The sequence below is a fragment of the Carcharodon carcharias genome, chromosome 9 (genome assembly GCF_017639515.1).
Source record: "Carcharodon carcharias isolate sCarCar2 chromosome 9, sCarCar2.pri, whole genome shotgun sequence".
Lineage (NCBI taxonomy): Eukaryota > Metazoa > Chordata > Chondrichthyes > Lamniformes > Lamnidae > Carcharodon > Carcharodon carcharias.
Window position 1 is genome coordinate 138,780,554 of NC_054475.1, and position 18,510 is coordinate 138,799,063.

Sequence of the window (18,510 nt, forward strand, 5' to 3'; positions counted from 1 at the left end):
CTCTCTTACCCTTGACATATCTAAAAAAAACTCTTGCAATCTTCTTTTATATTACTGGCTAGTTTACCCTCATATTTAATCTTCTCCCTCCTTATTTCTTTTTTAGTTGTCCTCTGTTGGTCTTTGTAGGCTTCCCAATCCCCTGGTTTCCCACTGCTCTTCGCCGCATTGTATGCTTTCTCTTTAGCTTTTATACTGTCCCTGACTTCCCTTGTCAGCCATGGTTGCCTTGTCCTCTCTTTAGTATGCTTCTTCTTCCTAAGGATGAATTTTTGCTGTGTCTCCCAAATTACTCCCAGAAACTCCTGCCATTGCTGTTCCACTGTCCTTTCTGCTAGGCTCATCTCCCAGTCAATTCTGGTCAGCTCCTCCCTCATGCCTCTGTAGTTGCCTTTATTCAACTGTAATACGCTTACATCTGATTCCAGCTTTTTCCTCTCAAACTGCAGGGTAAATTCTATCATATTATGGTCACTTACTCCTAAGGGTTCCTTCACCTTAAGCTCCCTTATCAAATCTGCCTCATTACACATCACTAAATCTAGAATTGCCTGTTCCCTAGTGGGCTCCACCACAAGCTGCTCCAAAAAGCCATCTCGTAGACATTCCACAAATTCCTTTTCTTGGGATCCACTATCATCCTGATTTTCCCAGTCTACCTGCATATTGAAATCCCTCACGATCACTGTAACCTTGCCTTTCTTACACACCTTTTCTATCTCCTGGTGTATCTTGTGCCCATATCCTGACTACTGTTCGGAGGCCTGTACATAACTCCCATTATGGTTTTTTACCTTTGCGGTTCCTCAACTCTACCCACACAGATTCTACATCATCTGACCCGACATCATTTCTTGCTTTCGATTTAATTTAGTTTCTTACTGACAAAGCAATCCCACCCCCTCTGCCAACCTGCCTATCTTTTCGATAGGATGTATATCCTTGGATATTTAGCTCCCAGTCCTGATCCCCTTGCAGCCATGTCTCCATTTTGCCCACCACATCATACCTGCCAATTTCAATCTGCGCCACAAGCGCATTTATCTTATTTCGTATACTGCGTGCATTCAGATACAACACCTTCAGTCCTGTATTTCCCTTCCCCTTTCTCATTGTCGTCCCTTTATCTGATGTGCTTGAAGTTAGATTCCTAGCCCTTTCCAAACACTCTATCCTATTTTGTGTTCTGGAGACTTTAATAGCCTCTCCTGGGCTCTCCTTCCTTTTCAGTTTTTTCATAATTTTCCATGAAGTTAAATCCACCCCCCCCAACACGCTAACCTGCTGCTTTGTTTCCCATTAGTCATACTTCTTGGAGTTTTACACTTCCCTCCCCCCGCCACACTTTCTAGTTTAAAGTTCTGTCGACCACCCTATTTACCTTTTCGCTAGAACATTGGTCCCAGATCGGTTCAGGTGGAGACCATCCCAACGGTACAGATCCCTCCTGTTCCAATACTGATGCCAGTGCCCCATGAAATGGAACCCCTCTTTCCCGCACCACTCCTTTAGCCATGTGTTTACTTCCCTTATTCTCGCATCCCTATGCCAATTTGCATGTGGCTCGGGTAGTAATCTGGAGATTATAACCCTTGAGGACCTGTTCTTTAATTTAGTTCCTAGTTCCTGATAATCCCCAAACAGGACCTCTTTCCTAGTCTTACCTATGTTATTTGTCCCGACGTGGACCACAACAACTGGATCCTCTTAATGTAATGGTTGGAATTCTTTGAACTGAGCTCTTCAGTTGAGGTTGCTAATATATGTGAAGGAAATATTCTCTCATGTCACTAGATTTGGACAAAAATTTTCTGACCCCGTGGTGCTGGGCTTGGAGGTGGAGGGAGTTGGGAAAATGGTAAGTTTTTTTTTAGTCATTCATGGGATGTGGCTGTCACTGGCTAGGCCAGCATTTGTTGCTTATCCCTAATTGCCCTTGAGAAGGTGGTGAGCTGCTTTCTTGAATTGCTGCAGTCCAAGAAAGTAGCTCAGCACAAAGCATTCCCACTGCCGAAGAACTTTTCCAAGCGGGCGGAGAACTGGATCAGCTGCCCACACCATGGAGCCAATTAAGGTGACTACAGTCCCAAATAGGGCCAGTTTCATGGCCCAGCAGCCCACGATGTAAGGGCTTGTTCAGCTGGTCTCACTAAGAGGTTCAGAGGTTTGTAAGTTTTTCAGACTCCAGGATCCTTCACCAGCTTCATCGGTTCTGGGTTCATTAACGAGCTGCCACATGTTATAAAGGTTTGTTCAGTAGGCCTTACTAAGAGGTTTAGAGGCTTGTAAGGTTGAACAGTTGTGTTTATTGGTAACACCTAACTATTTACATATGTACAAAGTGTAGCCCAAACTAGGAGATAACTCCATGATAACTTCTCCTTGAGTCTCTCCATACAACGCTGTCCCCTGTCTACTCTCATATGTCTTTCTACATCATACTGTGGGTAGTACTATTCTTCAGTGCCACATTAACCCTTGCTATGTTGAACACCCTTATACCCTCCATCACTTGCCACCAGCTCAAGGGAAGCGGTCTCTCTGCAGCAGGCTGGTGGTGGTCATGTGAACCTGAGGCTCCATGTCCCCATGATGGGGCTATAGGGAGGAAAGGCCATATTTGTGACCCAAACAATTAACCCGGTGGAGTTTTTTCCTCTGTTACAAGGGGCCTAACAGCTTTGGCCCTCATGATTATTGAAGTGAATCCATGCCTACGAGGGTGCCTCCATGTTCAGGCACCTTGGCAGACCCTGGCCTACCTCAGCAGTGCCCACCTCTACGAGGGAGGTGACCAAATAAGAAGCCACCTCCCAGAAGATTGTGTTGCTGGTCTCACATTTGGTGCCACTGTAAAGCCCACAGTAAAATCTAGCTCTATATGTTAATGAGATTGCAAAAATAGAGAGGCAAGTTTACATTACGCCACATCTAACAATTTCATTTATGATATCATTAGAAATCACAATTAAGAGCAATCTGCCCAGTATATTTATGATGTTGTTTACGTATTGAGTGTCAACCTTGGCTCAATGGAAGGCACTCACATCCTAGGTCAGTAGGCCTTACGACCACTCGAGCTTGCTCTGCCATTCAGTATAATCTTCTACCTCAACTCCATTTTCCCTTACATCCATTAAGAGTCCAAAAATCTATTAATCTCAGCCTTGAATAAACTAAAAAAACTGAGCATTCACAGCTATCTGAGCTAGAGAATTCCAAAGATTCACAACCCTCTGAGTGAAGAACTTTGGCCTCATCTCAGTCCTAAATGGCTGCCCCTCTGTCTGAAACTATTGCCTTTAGTTCCAGCCAAGGGAAAGAACCTCTCAGTATTTAACCAGTCATCTTATATTAGAATCTTATATCTTTCAATGAGATCACCTCTCATTATTCTAAACTTTGGAGTAGAATCCCATCCTACTCAATTTCTCCTCATAAGACAGCCCTCTCATCCCAGGAAACAATCTAATGAACCTTTGTTGCACACCCTCTAAGGCAACAAGTCCTTCCTTCGGTAAAGAGACCAAAACTGGACACACTACTCCAGATGTGATCTCACCAGAGTCCTGTTCAATTGCAGCAAATTTCCACACTCTTGCATCCTTGTAATAAAGACCAACATACCATTTGTCTTGCTCTACCTTGCCTACCTTTGCCTCATCACCCCTACATGTTACATTTCTGTATTTTGTGCACAAGGATACCCAAATCTCATTGAACATCAACATTTAATAGTTTCTCACGTTTAAAAAAAAATTATGTTTTATTATTCCTATCAAAGTGAATAACTCCACATTTCCTCACATTGTACTCCATTTACCACCTTGTTGCTACTCACTGACCTGAATACAAGCTTTGAAGACTTTTGGGCAGTATCTTCCCAGGCAGGTTTGGGGCAATCCTGGTGGGAAAGTCCCAGGAAGTGTTGTAGGGTCAGGGTGCCAACATAATCCCATCTTCTTCTGGTTTTCCCTGGAGCAATACTGAAGGTAAGCAGGGAACCCCCTTTGTCTGAATGGTAAATAATTAAGAGCTTGCTGAGGTTGTTAAGAAGCCAGTTATGAGCCCTTTAGCCCTGAATCCTGTATTTCCCAACCATAGGGCAGAATTGTGCCCTCAGATGGCATGTGGGCTCCACCAGCTCGGCGGCAGGCGGACAGCCGAACCCCGCCACCAAAACGGGGCCCGCTGCCATTTTGAGTGGCGGCCTGCCCGATGGGAAGCACTATGCACCTCCTGTGCGGGTGGGGGAAGGATTCCCCATCTGTCAAAGCGCGGTCTTTCGTGCATGCATGTGAAAGAGCGCACTGCTCCCTGAGGCAAAGTCCTGTCTCAGGGAGAGTCGTGACAGGTAAGTAAAGTCTAAAAATAGATAAATATTTAAATTATTAACATGTCCCCCTCATGTGACAATGTCACACGAGATGGGACATGTTAATAATAAACACATAAAATTTATTAAATGTTTAAAAAACGGACATGAAACTTCATCCCGCCAGTGGATGAAGTTTCATGCATAATCAGAAGCCTGCTGGGGCTCCTGGCCTGCCCACCAGCCTTAAGCTTGGACGGGCAGGTCTTTAATTATCTTAATGAGCCTGTCAATGGCCTCAATAGGCCGATTTCAGCTGATTTCGCTGTCCGCCCGCCTTCCTAAAAATTTAAAGGGACTGGAATGATGTCAGGGATTCCTCCTGATGTCATCCCGCGTCATTTTCCCCTCAGTGATGGGCCCCGCCCCCAAATCGCTGAGGGGAAAATTCTGCCCTATGACCTGTTTCCCGACCTGTCAGTGATTTGTCAGGGTCACCAAGGCAGATGCACAGTGGGGAGAGTTTTGGTCAGTGAAACTGAAGAGTTCCAGCCATACCATTGAGTCACTGCTCAAAGCACTTCTTCTCTCAGAGTACAAAAATACTTTCAGTTTAAAATTCCTGTCCTGTCTATAAATCCATCCCCAGCTTCACCCTTCCTCGAGCCAACGTCCCTTCTTCTTGAACTAACCTTTCATCTGATTTCAGCATCTTGTGCATTGATTATTCCCTTCTGAGCACCACTGAAGGTCTCCCACCAACTGAGTCAATCTCTCTTAAATTTCCTCCCTAATTTATCTGCCTTCAGTCCCTGTTCTCCTTTAAGACTCTTTTAAACCCACATCTCTGACCAAGCTTTTGATCACCTCCTTCCTAACCTTTTCTTCCTTGCCTTGGTGTTTGCTTAGTCCACACCTCCGTACAGCATCCTGAGACATTTTGTTGCACTAAATGCAATCCAAATACAAGTTATTTTTTTCAATATCTTTTACATTATCACTGTTAGGGAGAAGAACAGCATTTACATTCCACTGCCAGAAGTAAGATTTATAGGTTTTCTCTGCTTTTGCAAGAGATCTTTAAATTAAGGTTCTATTCCAATATTTTAGTTAATTCTAGATTTTGAGTTTAAAAATTCATCCAGAATCTAAGGAACAATCATCCTTGGTCTCAATTTTAACTCTCCCTATTTAATGGAAAACAGATAAGCTGGCAGCTAAAATGGAACAGAGAATGTATCCACTCCTTACTCACCTGATCTAACGGACAGTAATTTTATGATTCGGGTGACAAGAATACCCATCCCCAAGTTAGCGAATGCCTCTGCAAATAAGATTGAATTTAGGTTGCACTTTTACATGGTGGTAAAAGTTTAGAATTCTCTTCCTCAAGCTGTGAAGACAATTGTTAATTTTGAATCTGAGGTTGATAGATTTTTGTTAATAAAAGGACATTAAGGAATATGGGTCAAAGGCAGGTAAATGGAGTTAGATCACAGGTCAGCCATGATCTCACTGAATAGCAGAATCGGTTCTAGAGGCTAAATGGCCTGCTTCCATTCCTATGTTCCTCTGTAGGTTGGTTTCCTACGGCATCATCAGGCCTGATCTGCCATTTTAACCTGAGATCTGAGTTGCGGATCAATAGTGGTCTCCCACCAGGCCAAACCTGCCAGGAGCTGGGTGGAAGGCCAAAAGAGGCTAGTAAGGTAAGTCTTTCTTTTTTAATCGAAGCTTCCTTATGGACAGGAGCAGCAGGAGTGCCCCTGATGACCCCTTGAAACCTCCTCCTCTCCACCCACCCCCACTCAGCATTTAAATGACTGCCACGGACCATTCCTGTGGACCTTCTGGCACCAGGATTCCTGCCCCTGACTGATGGCCAGGCATTGATTCCTTTGGCTTCCGCCTTGAGTCCAAGCTTGAATATGGAAATGGGGTCGGGGCGTCAAAATCTCACTGGGCCTCATCATATGCATTTGTCAATCACCCAGGACCCCTGCACGCACCAATCCCGCTCTGACTTAAAAATGAAGTCCTTGTATTTCTGGCATGTGGCATGTTCACCATCAATACTTGCATTTTTTTTAAATTTGAAGAGCCATCCATATGGCTCAGAGGTAGCAATCTTGACATTGGGCAGAATTTTACAGCAGCGGGATTTTACGTTCCCGCTGAAGTTAATGAGGTTTAGAATGTCTTGCCGCGTTTTACGGCCCCATCCCCGCCCAAACGGGGCTGTAGAATTCTGCCCATTGAGTCAAAAGGTTGTAGATTCAAGTCTCACTTTAAAGACTTAAGTACATAATCTAGGCTGACACTTCAGCGCAGTACTGAAGAAGTTCTCATAGTGGTGTTATCTTGGTGTTTGGCTGAATGATGTTTCTGGGACTTTGTTGTACGCAAACTGACTGCAGTGTTTTCATATGTTATAACAGGGACTACACTGCAAAGGTGTCTCTTGGCTATAAAGTATTTTGAGGAATCCTGAGGTCATAATGAAAATCCTTTCTTTCTGTATTTTAAAGGGTTCCTTCACACCCCTTCCGAAAGATCTAGTTATTGAGTCAAAAAAAAATGCAAATGGTGGATATCGAGAAAACAAACGACTAATTACTTCTCAAAGTTCTGCAAAACCATTGAGTAACAAAACTCATGTAGGCTTGGTAGTGCTGTGATCGACTTACTTTGCATTCACCAATACACCACTGGAAAAATCACACTTAAGCCAACGTGCTTCAGTGTTGGCTGTAACGCTTTTAACGTGTCTTCCAAAATTCTTCCTCATATCAGTTAAACACTAGTGACCTGCTGGTCCATTTATATATGGATAGCTCAAAATATTTTGCCTGGACACATCAAGCTCAAAAGTTCAAATGTCTTGAAATTAATTCCCTTGAACAGTAGCAGATAAATGCTTTAAGAATTCATATGAAATTCCATTTGAATTAAGGTGCTAGCTTGTTGAAAATAAATGAGTTAATGCCTCCTTTACAAGATTTGAGAGCAACACCAAGGTGCTGACATTCTCAAAGATTGCAAAAGATCCATGATCACTGATGTTGTAAAACATGGCACCTGAAGAAGAATGCCTCCTTTAAAATAGTGGACAAATGAATTTCACAGGAGTAAATTAAAATGGCATAGCAAGACTTTGTCCCAGTAAATGCAATCATTAACAGTTCTCCAGGACTGAAATCTATTATTCCTGTGCTATGTTAATAACTGTTGTAATCTCCTAAATTAGCGTTGCTTCTATTTTCAAAGTAAATCATACAGGATTATGGAAATGACAGGCTCTAATTAGGCGCATAATTTCTTTACATCTTTGTGTTGAAGCATATTCACTACTTTTGTTTTATTTAAAATAATTATTTCCACAAATTATCCTGTTGTACAATCTAAATTCTACTTGCTATGAAATATTGCTTAAACTTTTATTAAGGTCCTGCTGTAGTCTTTAGTGCACCTCTCTTATTGTTTTGGTGACTTACAACCCAAACATAATAAAGAGGCCAAACTAACGCATTTTCTAATTGTTAGAGAATATCTTCATATCTGTTGCACCTTGATAGAATTTGGTTCAGTGTCTTTCACGCGTTAAAGATAACTAAAGTACGATAATACTAAATTATAGGGGATTCATAAATAAGTAATGGTGAAATGGACAGATTTGAAGTATATTGTTTAAAAACCCCACAGTCATCATGACATCAGTTATGATAAGAGAAAATCTTGAAGAAGGGTCTTATCTAGACAGGTTTGTTGCATTTTATCAATCAACGAAAGACTTTTGATTTCATTATTGTCATTAAACAATTTTTTACATGAACTGCAGAAGCTTTGTGACATTGTTCAAATTAATAAATATATTGGGGACAATTTTAGCTTAATTCATTCATCAGGAAAATTAAGTTTGACATTGGTTGTACAGTCCTACGATTTTACTGTCCATAAAACCAGCAAGGAGCTCACCTGGCTAGTAAGATTAAAATTACCCTAAAAGGTGTGAATTCCTTAAGAGGATTGTAACTATCTATAAAACTTCTTTTAGCTTCACTTAAGAGCTTGTGCTTTTATTTAAACTTTCCAGCATCCCCACTCCCCTGCCTTATCCCTGTATAACAATCTACCATTGCCTAGAATTCAAAAGTGATTGGTTTGAAATTAAAATGTTACTGTTGTCATTTGAGAGAAATAGTAAGAGAACAATAATAGGTTTGATCCCAAGAGGTGTTAAATTTTACAATTTTATGAAAATTATCCTTGTTCCAATCTTACAGCAATAGGGTATATGCACTAAAACTGTATGCACCGAAATATATTTGCTTTCCATTTGGATTTGCAAATGCAGGCTTTGAGCTAGTCTTGCAATGAAACTTTGGTCCTCAACAAATAGTTGAAGGTTTTCTCATTTTGCCTTTAAGCTTAAGTTACTTTAAAATGTATGTCATTTCTACAAATGAACATGGCTCCATGCATTTAAATTGGCATGTGATCACTCTTACTATTTTTGATCATACATTTATCTCAATTCTAACTTTTTCCTGAGGTGGACTACTCTGATGATGAGTGCCTCCAACTCAACTGCCACAGAAAACAAATATTGTAAATTAATTCTCCAAAGCTCTTAAAATGCCAAGTACTGTTTATCCATCAATCAGTTGGAAGGGATACAAATACAAAGCTAAACCTGACACAACCACTTCACAATGACAAAACCATTGATTTTTCAGAACAAAATTGGAAAATGGTTATGGTTTTATTTGTGGGGGGGGGGGGGGGATGTGAAAAATTACGCATAAAAGGACAGCTTAAGGCAAAGCAGCTAGATTGAAGCTTGCAGAAGAAAGTGGCAAATATTCTTTTGATGTTCAACAGGCAAAAGTCCCTGAAAATGCCAAAAGTCTACCTATTTTTTGTAGTATAGAGTGCTGATCACTGGGCTTTGTTTTGTTCTGCTCACAGTTTTTTTCATGACAATGTTTTCTTTACAGCTGTCTGTCCACATCTAATATTTGAAATTGTTTAGTATGGTAGATATGTAAGCAATTGCATGAGGGAAGGAAAGCAATGATTGAAATTAATTTGAATCATCAGCGTGCTTTCAACTTAATAGAAGAAAAGGTAGGCTTTAATTAGTGAAAACACTGAATGATTTGTAAACCAAGTAAATGCTTGCTGTCATCTCCAGAATATGATATTTTGCAGTGTAGCGGTACACTTGTGTGTTCTAGGGGAGAATTAAGTTCACAATTTTCCTGGTGGGCCAGTTTGAGATTGAGTGTATGTCCCACAGGTCAACCATAATTGTTTATCTCATTGCTTATCAGAGGGCTGAAAAGACTGCATACTGCAACACATATATACATATTAAATAAATATATAGGTGAGTAAAATTTTATAATCTATTAAATAGCTAACAATGATTAATTTCAAACAAAGAGGTAGGAGCAGAAAGGTGTCATTTGGAATACAAAATCAGAATGTAAAGAATATTGCAGCCAAAAATAATATATTTGAAAGGATTCCAAATTCCCAGCTGCCGATGGAAAGACGTGAAACTGCTTGCCTAAAATGGCTTCTATTTTGTGTGGGACTTGCAAGAATCAAGCTCATATGTCTGCACTTTTTTGATACTAAAATTCTTTTGATGGTGATAGAATATTATATTTTCACTTGAAGAGAAATTAATTACAAAACTTCTTTAAACAATGAGAAGTGAACCCATAGCCTATTTTCAGAATTTATTTTTATGATTGCACAATTTACAAGTAAAAGTTATTAAAATTTGAAATACCAATTTCAACAGTCAAGTAAATTTCAAAAGTTACTTGTCATCAGAATGACATGTTTGGGAAAATTTACCAAGATAATAGTATCAGAAACATTGGGATTATTTAAGAACACAATTTCATACAAAGATGAATCAGGAAGGTGGCCTTAAATGAGACAGTTTTAATGCACAGTAAATCCTGTGAGAAAAGTCCTGCTGAGTTCACTGCACTCAAACTCCAAATTCAAAAGAACTGGCACTTGCATGATGAGCCAACTGGTTTCACTTGTGTGCTGTACAATTCAGTAATTCTATGCCCTCGGAGTGGATGAAACTCCACATCAAGAACACAGATTTATCAAATTTGCACTCATGTTTAAAAGAGTTTGCAATCTGCTTTTTTCAAATCATGAAGCTCACTTCTGTGGTTCCCTCAGAACGGACAGAGGCAAGCTCCTGGCCACTTGCTTCTTCCCTCCTCCTACAATGCCTTCAGAATAACAAATCTGCCAGTGTCTGAAACTCAAAAAGCACGTTAGTTAACGTTTTGATGGCGATCTATGTGAGAAATCCCCAATCAATGCATTGACCTAGGTTAAAAAACAAAAAATGCTGCAGGTACTCAGCAGGCGCCTGCACCAAAGGCCGTTCTGAACAAAGGCCTTTGACCTGAAGTGTTAACTGTTTCTCTCTCCACAGATGCTGTCAGGCCAGCTGACTACTTGCAGTATTTTCTGTTTCTTTATTTTGGATTTCCAGCATCTGCAGTGTTTTGCTTTTGCATTAATCTATTTTCCCTGCCTCAGATGCTAATACACCTGCTGTGCCTTTGCAGCATATTCTATTTAGTTTCAGCTTTCCAGCGCCCGTTTCTTTTCATCTCTTGCAGTGGTTCACTTTGTTTCTACTGTCAGTTCAAAACTGCAGAAAGAGGGCTTTCCAGAATACTGGTCCGTGCATAGAATGTCCAATCCCACACAATAGTGGGAATAAAACGTTTGCTATGTTTTTAAACAGATTTGAATTACAGCTGTTCTCAGGAAGAACTTAGAAAAGAGGCAAAAAAAACTTGTATTTTATTTCTCAATTTAGCGCCAAGGACAAATCCCCTGTAACAAGATGCCTTCTCGCTTGGATTGGATTGCGAAGTCCAGCAAGAGCCGGCTCACAGCAGAAGTGCAACTTTCCCGATGGGACAAAACAAGAGACCAGGAAGTTCGGGCAGTGTAAGAAACTCACTGGTGCACCGTCATTTAAAATGAGTAACCAGGCGGCGTATATAGCTTTTGTCAAAAAAGAAATGATAAAATCACATGAGAATCTTATTGCATTAAATTGTCACACTCGGTCCCTTCTGCAAACAGCGATTCTACCTCTGGAGGGGTAAACATTGCCTTGGTGGGGAGCTGACCTGAAGCCTAGCGGGAATTCTGGATATCTCCAGTGACTTCGGCGAGTTTCACAGGGACAGTGGTAGAAGCTGAAGGCTCTGCTTTACAGCGCTGCTACTTACAGGACACACAGGCAGTAAACCCCGGGCAGAGACTCGCTGTCTCTGATCAGGTAGCTCCCGTCCTTGCCGTTCTTGCACAGCAGCTTCTCCCCGAGCGCCCGGTTGATTTTCCCGTGGTAAATCGGATGGTCCATTCTTTTCGTTCTCAAAGCGCCGCGCGGACTGGGTTCTGTTTGGTTTGGTTTGGCGAGGCTCCGCCAGCGATGCAAGCGGAGGCTGGGTGGCTTCTTTGCTTTCTTATTTTCAGTTTCCCATCTTAAAACAGCATGTGACGTTGACGCGAACCGGTTGAATCACGATCAGCATCTCCAATATATCCCGAGGACACAGAGAAAGTGAGAGTCCACCGGTCTGCAGCCTTTCACCCACTTGTTGACCACATCCTCCTCCTTCAAAGTCTCTCCGCTATCCAGCTGGCGGGTCTGATCTCACCTTGTTCCATTCTTATCTATGATCATTGTAGCCAGGGAATTAACTACTGTGGCTTTCCTTCCTGCACCCACACCGTCACTTTTGTTGTCTCCCAACCATCAATCCTTGGCTCTCTACTATTTCTCAACTACATGTCGATGAGGGGCGGAGAAGGGTGTGGGAGGGCTGTGCACAGGCCCCTTTGGGAATGGTCCAGCAGGGCAGGGTGGGGGTCCAGCAGGCCTTTAGGAGTGGAGTGCAGTATTCTAGAAGCCTGAGGGGTCTAGCAGGCCCAAAGGGTTCGGGGTGGGCAGCAGGTATGGGGTGGGGGGGTGGGTGGAAGCCTGCAGGCATGGGTGACAGGTGATGGGTTGTTCAGCAGTTCCCAGGGACAGGAGGAATGGCAGGCATGAGTCTCAGACATGGGTCCAACAGAGCCAAGTCTTGGGTAGGGGTCTGGCAGGCCTGGCTGGGTGGGGGGTGGTTGGGGGAGGGGTGGCGATGCTATCTGGCAGGCCTGAGTCTTGGTAGGGGACCAGCAGGCCTGGACATGGAGAGTTTGACAGTCACAAGGTGGGGGTCCAGAAAACCCAAGTCTCGGGTGGAGGTCCAGCAGGCCAGGGGTAGCCGTCTTGCAGGCCCGAGGTTGGGGGTGGTGTAGTGCCAGGAGGCCCAAGCTTCAGGCGGGTATCCAGTGCGGCTGCTAAACTCTTACTTAAAAAAAACTGAAAATGTAAATAAGCTTTTATAAAGCTGGTGACGTATTCAAACAGTTGAAGGAAGACTAGGATAATGGGGCCTGGATGACCACAGGTGTATCTCAGGAGGAAAGAAATATGGTACAACCTTGCCATTGTAGGTGCCATGATGCACACACTTGATAGTTCCAGGTTCTGTCACTAGCCTGGGTTGCATTCGCCGATCTCAACCATGACTCAAGCTGTTGAACCACAATTAGTTTCAACAAGCCTCCGATCGGGAAGAGAGAAATCATTAAGGTTCTGATTCTTGTTGTGTGGAAATGTGTCGGAAACCTCATCCCGCCCGTGGACGAGGCTCCCTAAAAATGCAAAGGTCGCTTGGCGCTTTTGCCTGCCCACCAACCGTAAGGGTTAGACAGGCAGTGAAAAATAACATTTAATTAAATCTTTAATGGCCTCAATAGGCCTTTTAATTGTCAGCCGGTGTGCTACTGACTCCCGCGCGTGCCCACGACCGAAATATAGCGCGAGTGCACGATGACGTTGGGACGCTCGCCCGATGTCATTGCACGTCATATTACGCTCGAGCGGGTCGGCTGAATGCCTGCCCACTCAGCGAAAAATCCTGCCCTATATGTGGAATGTTGCGAGGGCATAGTTTTGTAGTTGGGCATTTCTTTTATTGAGTTGATGACTATCAATTCCCCCCAACCCAGGTCTTCTCCCCCTCCCGCCAATGCCCATTTGCCCCGGGTGTTTGGGGTATCTGGACTCGCCATCACCCAAACCACCTCCATGCCCAGGTCGAATCCCACCACAGCAGATGGTGGAATTTGAATTCAATAAAAATCTGGAATTAAAAGTCTAATGATGACCATGAAACCATTATCGATTGTTGTAAAAACCCACCTGGTTCATTAATGTCCTTTAGGGAAGGAAATCTACTATCCATAAGATAAAACCAAAAAACTGCAGATGCTGGAAATCCAAAACAAAAACTAAAATACCTGGAAAAACCCAACAGGTCTGACAGCAACTGCGGAGAGGAATACAGTTAACGTTTCGAGTCCGAATAATACAGACTCGAAACGTTAACTGTATTGCTCTCCGCAGATGCTGTCAGACCTGCTGAATCTACTATCCATACCTGGTCTGACCTCCAGACCCACAGCAATGTGGTTGACCCTGAAATGCCCCTGAAGTGGCCGAGCAAGCCACTCAGTTGTAACAAATCGCTACAAAGTCACAAAAAAAGGAATGAAACCAGACTGACCACCCGGCATTGACCTAGACACCGGAAAGGACAATAACAATCTCAGCCCTGTCACCTCTGCAAAGTCCTCCTTACTAACATCTGGGGACTAGTGCCAAAACTGGGAGAGCTGTCTCACAGACCAGTCAAGCAACAGCCTGACATAGTCATCCTCACTAACGTTTCGGACTCGAAACGTTAACTGTATTCCTCTCCGCAGATGCTGTCAGACCTGTTGGGTTTTTCCAGGTATTTTAGTTTTTGTTTTGGATTTCCAGCATCTGCAGTTTTTTGGTTTTATCTTATGGATAGTAGATTTCCTTCCCTAAAGGACATTAATGAACCAGGTGGGTTTTTACAACAATCGACAATGGTTTCATGGTCATCATTAGACTTTTAATTCCAGATTTTCCAGTCATCAAAACTGGAGAGAATCATACCTTACAGATAATGTCCCAGACACCACCATCACCATTCCTGGTTATGTCCTCTCCCACCAGCAGGACAGACCCAGCAGAGGTGGCAGCACAGTGGTATACATTCGGGAGGGAGTTGCCCTGGGAGTCCTCAACATTGACTCCGGACCCCATGTAGTCTCATGGCATCAGGTCAAACGTGGGCAAGAAAACCTCCTGCTAATTACCACGTACCATCCTCAGCTGATGCACCTCCATGCTGAACAAAAGTTGGAGAAAGCACCAAGGGTGGCAAGGATTTCAATGTCCACCACCAAGAGTGGCTCGGTAGCACCACTACTGACCGAGCTGGCCACGTCCTAAAGGGTACAGCTGCTAGACTGGGGCTGCAGCAGGCGGTGAGGGAGCCAACCAAAAGGAACAACATATTTGACCTCATCCTCACCAACTTGCCTGCCGCAGATGCATCTGTCCATGACACTATCGGTAGGAGTTGCCACTGCACAGTCGCTGAGGAGACTAAGTCCCACCTTCACATTTGAGGATACCCTCCATTGCGTTCTGTGGTACTACCACCGTGCTCAATGGGATAGATTTCAAACAGAGCTGAACTCCCAAGGTGAGGTGAGAGTGACTGCCCTTGATATCAAGGCAGCATTTGACAGAATGTAGCATCAAGGAGCCCGAGCAAAACTGGAGTCAATGGGAATCAGGGGGAAAACTCTCCGCTGGTTGGAGTCATACCTAGCACAAAGGAAGATGGTTGTGGTTGTTGGAGGTCAGTCATCTCAGCTCCAGGACATCACTGCAGGAGTTCCTCAGGGTAGTGTTCCTCAGCCCAACCATCTTCAGTTGCTTCATCAATGACTTTCCTTCCATCAAACGGTCAGAAGTGGGGGTATTCGCTGATGATGGCACAATGTTCAGCACTATTCACGACTCCTCGGATACTGAAGCAGTCTATTTCCAAATGCAGCAAGATGTGGACAATATCCAGGCCTGGGCTGACAAGTGGCATGGTAATATTCAAACCACACAAGTACCAGGCAATAACAATCTCCAACAAGAGAGAATCCAACCATCGCCCCTTGATGTTCAATGGCATTACCGCCACTGAATCCCCCACCATCAACATCCTGGGGATTACCATTAACCAAAAACTGAACTGGACCAGCCATATAAATACTGTGGCTATAAGAGCAGGTCAGAGGCTAGGAATAGTGCGAAAAGTAACACATTCCCTGACTCTCCAAAGCCTGTCCACCATCTACAAGCCATATATCAGCAGCATGATGGAATACTCCCCACTTGCCTGGATGAGTATAGCTCCCACAATACTCAAGAAGCTTGACACCATCCAGGACAAAGCAGCCCGCTTGATTGGCACCACATCCACAAACACTCACTCCCTCTGCCACTGATGAACAGTGGCAGCAGTATGTACCATCTACAAGATGCACTGTAGGAATTCACCAAGGGTCCTTCGACAGCACCTTCCAACCCTATGACCATTATCACCTGGAAGGACAAGGGCAGCAGATAGATGGGAAAACCACCACCTAGAAGTTCCCTTCCAAGTTACTCACCATCCCGACTTGGAAATATATCGCCGTTCCTTTACTGTCGCTGGGTCAAAATCCTGGACCTCCCTTCCTAACAGCACTGTGCTTGTTATCGTGCACAAAAAATTACTCTCGTGACAATGCGTGACACAACCCTCACCTTTTGATTGTAATTTAAATCTATCAAATCCACATCCTGAGTTTCTGAATAGTCCATTAACATGTAAAAATGTTTCACTGGGGAGTGTTCTGGGGTTGTCAGCATTATCAGATTGGTGAATACGCTTTACCTTCTGAAGCAATTTTGGAATTAGCATTTCCAAGAGATTTGTGTGTATACCTAAATGTAATGGAACACAGTCGTCAACTTGTAATTGCTATTATAGCTTGACCACAGTTCAAGTGTCAAGACTTCTGGACAAAGATGTTTTGTGGTCTGATTGCACCAGCTATCCTATGCTTAACATATTCATGAAATCACTTAATCATGCCCGTCTTTGTTTGAATAATATCATTTTAGCTCCCAGCTTGTTTTTTATTTAATTCAGTTAAAAGTCTCTTGGCTCCTGGGATATGAATCTTGGTCCATTTATGACACTTGTCCATTGACAAAATATCTTTACAGTACAGATGCTTGACCTTTAAAGTCGGCTCACTTTCAGTTGCATGCTTTTTGTTTATTCTTTCACAGGAAGGCTTTCACAAGCCTTCGCTTGCCAAGTCAGCATCTGTTGCCCATTTCTAAATGCCCTTGAGCAGGTCATGGTGAACTGCCTTTTTGAACTGTTGCAATCCATGTAGTGTAAGTTCACTCACAGAGCTGTTATGGAAAGAGTGCCAGGATTTTGACCCAACAACAGTGAAGGAACAGCGATATAGTTCCAAGTCAGGATGGTATGTGGCTTGAGGAGAACTTGCAGGTGGTGTTGATCCCATGCATCTATTGCCCTTGTCCTTCTAGGTGGTAAGGGTCACGGGTTTGGAAGGTACTGTCAAAGGAGCCTTGCTGAGTTGCTGCAGTGCATCTTGTAAATGGTACACAGTACTGTATTGGTGGTGGACGGAGTGAATGTTTGTGGATGAGGTACCAATCAAGCAGACTGCTTTGTCCTGAATTGTGTCAAGCTTCTTGAGTGTGTTGGAGCTGCACTCATTCAGGCAAGTGAAGAGTATTCCATGAACTCCTAGCTTGTGCCTTGTAGATGGTGGACATTGGGGAGGTGAATTACTCGCTGTAAAATTCCCAGCCTCTGACCTACTCTTGTGGCCACAGTTTTTACATGGCTAGTCCAGTTCAGTTTCTGGTTAATGAAACCCCCCAGGATGTTGATGGTGGGGGATTCAGCGATGGTAATACCATTGAGTATCAACGGAAGCCAGTCACATGACAGCAACCATCTTTACTGCCGTGCATAGAAAAAGACCACACAAGTTGCTAAAATCAGAGAGTTGAAGAAGAAGTCTGCAAATGGAGCTGTCACACTGAGTTTTTCGCAATCAGCGCTTAAGCTATTAAGTACAGACACTGAATTTACACCTTCATCCTTATAGGTTTGAAAAAACCCCTGTTAGGATCAATCAAGGGGGAAGAAAGCATGAGTCCTGACACCAGTCGGAATAACATGGTCTGCTATAGTATCTGAGAAGTCGCGAATTGTGCTGAACATTGTGGGGATTCAGTGATGGTAATGCCATTGAATGTCAAGGGGAGATGGTTAAATTCTCCCTTGCTGGAGATGGTCATTGCCTGGCACTTGTGTGGCACAAATGTTACTTGCTACTTGTCAGCCCAAGCCTGGATATTGCCCAGGTCTTGCTGCATATGAACAGGGACTGCTTCTGTATCTGAGGAGTTGTGAATGGTGCTGAGCATTGTGCAAACATCTGCGAACATCCCCACTTATGACCTTAAGATGGAAGGTAGGTCATTGATAAAGCAGCTGAAGGTGGTTACGGCGAGGACACTACCCTGAGGAACTCCTGCAATGATGTGATGAGATGATTGACCTCCAACAACCATGACCATCTTCCTTTGTGCTAGTTATGACTCCAGCTAGTGGAGAGTTATCCTCTAATTCCCGTTGACTTCAGTTTTGCTAGAGCTCCTTGATGCCACACTTGCTCAAATGCTGCTTTGATGTTAAGGGCAGTCACTCTCACCTCACCTCAGGAGTTCAGCTCTTTTGTCTGTGTCTGAACCAAGGCTATAATGAAGTCAGGAGTTAGTGGCCCTAGCAGAGCCCAAAGTAGGCATCAGTGAGCAGATTGTTGTCAGGTAAGTGTCGCTTTATAGCACTATCGATGACACCATCCATCATTTTGCTGATGACCAAGATTAGGCTAATGAGGCAGTTATTGGCCAGTTGGACTTGTCCTGCTTTTTGTGGACTGGACATACTGGGGCAATTTTCCACATTGTCAGGTAGATGCCAGTGCTGTAGCTGTACTGAAACTGTACTACTCCACTGTACAGCAGTGCAGGGGGCGGCTCGTTCTGGAGCAGAAGTACAACCAAAATGTAGTCAGGGCCCATAGCCTCTTTTTAAATTCTTTTTGGATTATGG

General features: G+C 43.5%; 1 protein-coding gene across 1 annotated transcript in view; it reads right to left on the reverse strand.

Annotated features, from left to right (window-relative positions):
• The window catches only part of LOC121281769 (SH2 domain-containing protein 1A-like), a 67,101-nt gene extending 55,053 nt beyond the window's left edge, over positions 1-12,048 (reverse strand). The window contains exon 1 of the mRNA XM_041194731.1: positions 11,605-12,048. Coding sequence (XP_041050665.1) covers positions 11,605-11,738 — 134 coding nt within the window. The 5' untranslated portion in view covers positions 11,739-12,048. The remainder of the gene's footprint in view (positions 1-11,604) is intronic.
• Between the last annotated feature and the right edge of the window lie 6,462 nt (positions 12,049-18,510).